Here is a 6415-nt window from a genome sequence, read left to right as displayed (position 1 = left end):
TGAAATATTAAGCATTTTGAGATTCTTTGCTTTTATTTATTTTTTGATTTTTGATTGTTTGTTGTTTTTTTTTCTTTCATTACCGATACATACAAACGTTTATATGCATATGTGAGTGTATATTTTTCTTTTATAGATTTGTGATTGGGTTTGTTTGTAGTAGTAATAGATTGACTTTAGTTATGAAAATACTTAATGTTCTAAAGTGCTCTAACGCGTGACTTATTGGTTTGATAAGTTATGGGCATGAACCAAAACGGTGACGGAATTCCAAAATTGATTTGTACAAAAAAAGTAATTAGAAACCTTAAAATAAAGCCCTCAAAATTGTTCTTGCCTAGAGTCACAAAAATGCTTGAGCCGGTTTCGATTATATACTGAATGGAAGATTATTAACGAAAAGAAGTTAGGGTTATTAGAGCCAAGATGCATGTGTGGCCGAAAAATCCTAAACAAGACCAAAAACCAAATTAAACCAATACTAAACCCAAACTATCTTGATCGAAACACAAAACCCCTTCGCTTAAAAAATCCAAAACCAAACCCAAAAAAGCCTTCCCCTGAATATATATCCCGAAACAAACCCTATCCAATCCGAAACTGAACTCTTCACAAGGAAACGGATATTTGCCGGAAAACTCTAAATCAACACCTAATAGTTCAAAAATATACAAATCAAAATGAACATAAAACACTCAAAATTAAAATATGGTGGGAATTATTTTTGGATAGAGTTTGTATTGTGAGATTACGTTAGCGACAATATTTTCATCACGAAATGTGCCGCGAATTTATTTATTTTTTTTTACTTTTGAGGAATGACATAATATGTAATGACTTTTTAAATTCCAGTTATTGTATATACCCGACTAATTATAAAAACTAGTAAATCTGATAGATAGAAGCATTGATATTCACTCGGCTCTCTATCGGTTATGTGATAAGGAAATCGAAACTTCTCTCCACCTGTTCGTCAACTGCCATATAGCTAGCTAATTAAGAAGGTTTGGGCCCTGCTTGTTCATGATTGGTGGAAGATATCAAATCCCGCAATCCCCTTGGTTATCGACCGACGACCATTTGACGTGGGTGGACAAACTGGCCTGGATGCTCCTAGCTTCCCACTTTGATGCAGTGATACAAACTGTTTTTTGGATGCTATGGAAGAATCGCAATCTCATGTGTTTCCATCTCAAAGAAACTAAACCACAAGCCATCTTCGACGATATAGTTACTTTTAACTGGATATGTAATAGGTGCAAGAATAATTGTAAACTCGCTTGGCTTGATTGGCAGATTGATCCTTCATCTTGACATGTAATTGTCATATATATCCAAATACATACAATAACCGAGATGTAAGAGTTCATTATATACATACAATACACATAATTAAAGTTCGATATATACTATTATCTTTCTTGTAAAAATTTTACATTCTAAGATACCACTAAACCCTATTTTATATTATATTGATATATGGATTATTATATCAGATATAAGTATATAACTTAACACAAGATTTTTAATTCTCATCAAGAATACAAATATATATAGCGTAGGGATCAACTTGAAAGCTAATTTAGACTTCAAGAGTATGCATGATCTTCATGTTCAAGAGTATACAAGTGTGAATGTGAATATCATGATATTTAGCATGCAATAATCTACATATCTTTAATAATTAACTTTGAGCTTAAAGTTCATAAAAATAATAGAAAGTAATTAATTAATACTTTTTAATTTTCTGAGTACTATATACGTATTCAACATGTTAATCAATTAAGCGTATATGGAAGTAAAGGCTAACAATGTCGATCAACAGAGGTTAATTAATTAGTTATAGATGATCGAACAAATGTATACATGATGAAGAAGAGATACAAAGTACATTTCTTTGTTGGAAAACTATTCATACTCTCTCCATTTTCAACTAGTTAATTACATTTCTAGTTCACAGGCCGGCCAGTACGTAATTTGCAATATACGCCAGGACGTTCATATTTTATTTTGTTCGCGACATGACTATGTACATTGCGCCACATGCAATTAATTAATTAGCTAGTTTTTTTTTTTTTTTACCATCAAATTAATTAATGATCATAGTCTTCAAACTTTACTATAACTCTTCACTTTCTTCTTCTTCTTCATGTTCTTGTCATTTGATGATCCCCCCGACGACGAAGAACTAGATGAGGAGGAGGATTCTAGCGTCGCTGAATTTCTCTTTCTAGTGGTCCAATTTTCTGGCTCTTTGTCATGCAACGAGATTAAATGAGGGAAATTAAGCAAAGCTTGAGAGCCACGATGCTTGAAAGCAGCTCGATCGTAAGCCATGGCTGCTTCTTCTGGTGTCTTGTATGTCCCTAGCCACAATCTCGAACCTTTCTTGTCAGGGTTCCTCATCTCGGCCGTGTACTTTCCCCACGGCCTACGTCTTATCCCTCTATAGCACCTATGTGACTGAAATGGGAGCGGTGAAATTGTCACATTGTTCTCTTTGTCTCTCTTGTCACAAATATTGGCTTCTTCTTTAACTGGAATTACGTTTCCGGTTGAGAAATCCCAGTTTAGAGTCTTTTTCTCGGGTTTCTGAGGGCTATTATTATTGCAAGCAAGATGATTACCATCCACGGCTGGAGGTAATAATAATTCGGTTGCTAATTCTTCTTGTGTCTCGTCATTGAACATGCTTGGAATTTCATTCATCCATTCGATATCCGTTTCTTGAAACATTTGTTGGTTGTTGTTGTCTATGATACATGACAAGTCAGGAAGGGCAAGATTTTGTTCATGACTATTATCATCATTTAAAAGTTTACAAATGTCGAACGAATCATCATCGATATTTAGTGACGATACATCTTGATCATCCAAAAGACTCGGGAAATTCAGGCAAGAACTCGGGCTAGACGACAGCCCGGATGACTTCGATGAACTGAAGTCGTTATAAATGTTTGTAGAGAATTCCTGCGAATTCTCAAGAAAGGTGCAATCATTAACATTATAACTATTTTGATAAGTATTATCGGGAAAAATCTCTACATGATCATCAAAAAGATATTTTTGAATGGATTCTAGGGATGGAAAATTGTAAGCAACTTGAGTAAGCATTTTAACTAATTTGTTGTTGTTATGGATGGATTGTTATTGGGACAGGTTATTGTCGTGTTTGGAATGGGAGCGAGAAAATACTTGTAGATGTGCTTATTTATAAGGCCAAAAAAGCGCATGGATTTCAATTATTGTTTTGATTTGAAAAGTATAAGGGAATTGTGCAAATATTGACTAAGCAAGGCACGTGATAGGGTGGAAGACTAAAGCTATGCAAACTCTCTAATTCCATGTATCTTTGTACACTTTTGATGACGCCGATATTTGTATTCTTTCCTTTTTGTTTTCTTTAATCGTTGTTTACTTCAAGTTCAAGATATATTTGTTTCGTCTAATAGCCATTTTATTCCACATAACTCATCATCAATCATTGTTAGTATTTTTGAAAAATTAGTACGCAGCAATATAATATCTAAAGTAATGGTAAGTTAATTTGAAAATTAACGTCTTAAAATTCAAACTAGATATCGGGTGTTGGAATTTTATATTTTTAGAACAACGAAAAATAGAGAACTACTTTTTTGTTGTATATCAGACGATTCTGAGTAATAACAATGGAGTTGATATCTTGACATAAACTTTTGAAAGTACATGTTTTTTTATATGTTTTGTCTTTACCATAAACAAATTTGACTGGTTAATGATAATTATAGTTTTAATAATACTTACGGTTTTGTTAATTTATTTAGTTTTTCGGGATAATGATAAGTTAACTTAATTTATATGTCTAAAAACAACCTAAAATATTACATATTGATTTTTATACATACAAATTAGATTGATTTATTATTTTCCAAACAAATAAGATCATTAATTGGTTGGTATATATATTGCATGTATATGCATGATAGAACTTCTTCTAATCGGCTATTATGTTATCATTTCCAATTGAACAATTCATTAGTTTTTACTTTTTGACAAAAAATTTAGTCCCGCTCTTTAAACAAAAAGCTACAAAAAAGTTAACTTAAAAATGACACAATGATTTTTTTATGAATACCCACTATGAAAATAGTTATTATAAATTACTCAATTTGTTGATCGAAACTCTATACTTAAAGCCCTTTACTCCCGTTACATTCCATCAATTATATCGCTCGACAATACGACCATCATAATCAATAGTTGTCGTCATTACCACCGACGAATTGCATGAGTACTGTACTAGTCTTACTAATTCATAATTAAGTAATGTATGTAGCTAGGGATTAGTTTTACGAAATTACGTTGGAAATTCAGAAAAGATATATAGATTGAACTACGTGACGAACTCCGGCTTTAGCCGTACGGGCTCCGTCTCAGTATTTAAAAATTTGTCAAAAGTATATCGAATGACCTCTTTATTGAAAGATCATGAAATTTTAAGATATACATTTAAATTTTATAATTTATCGATATACGATTTTTGAGATAAAAGATTTTAAATAAATTAGAGAAATAAATGATTTATGAAGGAGAGAAAAAGAAATGAGTTGTTGAGATTTGAAAAGAGAGAGAAAGTATATTGACAGTCCACGAATGCACAACTCATGTTATAGTTAAGCTAGACAAGAAAGTAAATAAGAAGATAAACAACAAGAACAATGACAAGTTCAATTGTAATAAATCAATGCAAGTATAATCATATATATCATTGATTAAACGATGAATACATGGTCGATCTTACAAACTTGACTTACAAGAATACAAATGAACAAGGTAATTGCTAAGTCTAGACACACTACAAACTTAAACAATTACAAGTGACACACACTTTAAGGGTGACTAACACACTTGATACAATGCGGTTGTGTTGCTTTATATAGAGGAAGAATTAGGGCAACACAGCCTTCCTTTGATGGTGATAGATGGTGGTTGTCGACATCCCATTGGCTCCTAGTACTTCCATGTAGGAGCTCTTGTCTTCTTTACCAAAATGGGTATGAGAGAGAAGACCCAAGTTTTGGTCCCATCATGTACCTTTGCCATATGAGGTATGTTACAGTTGGAAGAATCACCATGTGACTCTTGTCTACATATGGTTTGAATAGTTCCCGCCATGACAAACATTTGGGCAGCATACAACCCGCTGAAGAGAGTCACTGGACTCGCTGAAGACTTACTGACGACACACGTCAGCGAGCAAGTCTGGTCAGCGAATCCAAGACTCAACATATATCATAATTATTTTAAGTAAATATATAATAGATAGAAGTTACATTTTAGGAAGGGAAAATGATTAATTCTCCTAACAAAATGGCCTAAAGATCTTCTTAATCATGAGATGGTGACATGTGAAAAAATCAGGAGCAAGATTAGGAAGGAGAATTAGTGGATAACACATGTCACATCCTTATAGTTTTAGGAGGATTTTTAGGATGATTTATAATCTTCCTTTAGGACGTAAATGTTAAAACTTAAAATTTTAAATAAAAGGCTATTTGCTTTATAATATAATATAGATATGGGGAGTGATATTCATACAATAACTTTTAGTCATCTACAACAAAAGTATAAAATTCATTACGCAGTGTATAATTGTTTGATGCAGAAATTATTGTAAATGATTGAAATATCACTTTTCTATAGATATAGATATTCAGTTAGGATGTGTAACCCCACCAGGGGAAAATGTGTAACCCCACCACAAAGGGTATTAGCAGCGACCGTCGCCGCTAATACTGCGGACCCCCATGTCTGTGATGGTAAATCTGAATGAGAAATTAGCGGACCCCCTGTCAATGTTAGAGTATTAGTGGCGACGTCGACGCTAATACCTTGATCGGGTTGACTTTTGCCTGATGATGTTAACTTCTACCATATAGACGTAAGATAGGATTTGATAGATTGTTTGTAGGTCCCATTTTGTAGGCAAAGATCTATCATTACTTTCGCTACCTTAGCGGCCTACCCTATTACTTTTGATTTTCGGTTATATATTGCATATGTAGTTTACAAATTATGATTCATACTATCGTTGATTAGTTATAACAGAAAGTTAACTATTTTGTCATATATCATCATTTGAGAAATGGTGGATTCAGACTGATGAGTTAACTAATAGAAAGTTGCCATTCCAAAAAAAACAAAAAATAATATTAAAAAATTATATTTTGTCATATCATCATTTTGCAACGGATAGTTTAAGTACGCAATGAATTTCTTAATCTAGGTATACCTAGGGATTTTGATTTGATTTTTCTAAACGTAACTAATTAACTAAATGCACATATATAATAATTTAATTAATTATTGTATGCGCATATTTGTTGCCTTCAATAAGTTTGTATATAGAAGGAACGTAGCATTGATAAGTGATGAC

General features: G+C 32.7%; 1 protein-coding gene across 1 annotated transcript; it reads right to left on the bottom strand.

Moving 5' to 3' along the window:
• Positions 1-1814: 1814 nt before the first annotated feature.
• Positions 1815-3170, bottom strand: LOC122597930. The gene has a single exon (XM_043770523.1). It carries the CDS (start codon positions 3112-3114, stop codon positions 2110-2112), a length of 1005 nt encoding a protein of 334 aa, XP_043626458.1. The 5' UTR covers positions 3115-3170; the 3' UTR covers positions 1815-2109.
• Positions 3171-6415: the final 3245 nt, after the last annotated feature.

Source organism: Erigeron canadensis, chromosome 4 (genome assembly GCF_010389155.1).
Source record: "Erigeron canadensis isolate Cc75 chromosome 4, C_canadensis_v1, whole genome shotgun sequence".
Lineage (NCBI taxonomy): Eukaryota > Viridiplantae > Streptophyta > Magnoliopsida > Asterales > Asteraceae > Erigeron > Erigeron canadensis.
This window is presented reverse-complemented; position numbering and strand designations above follow the sequence as displayed.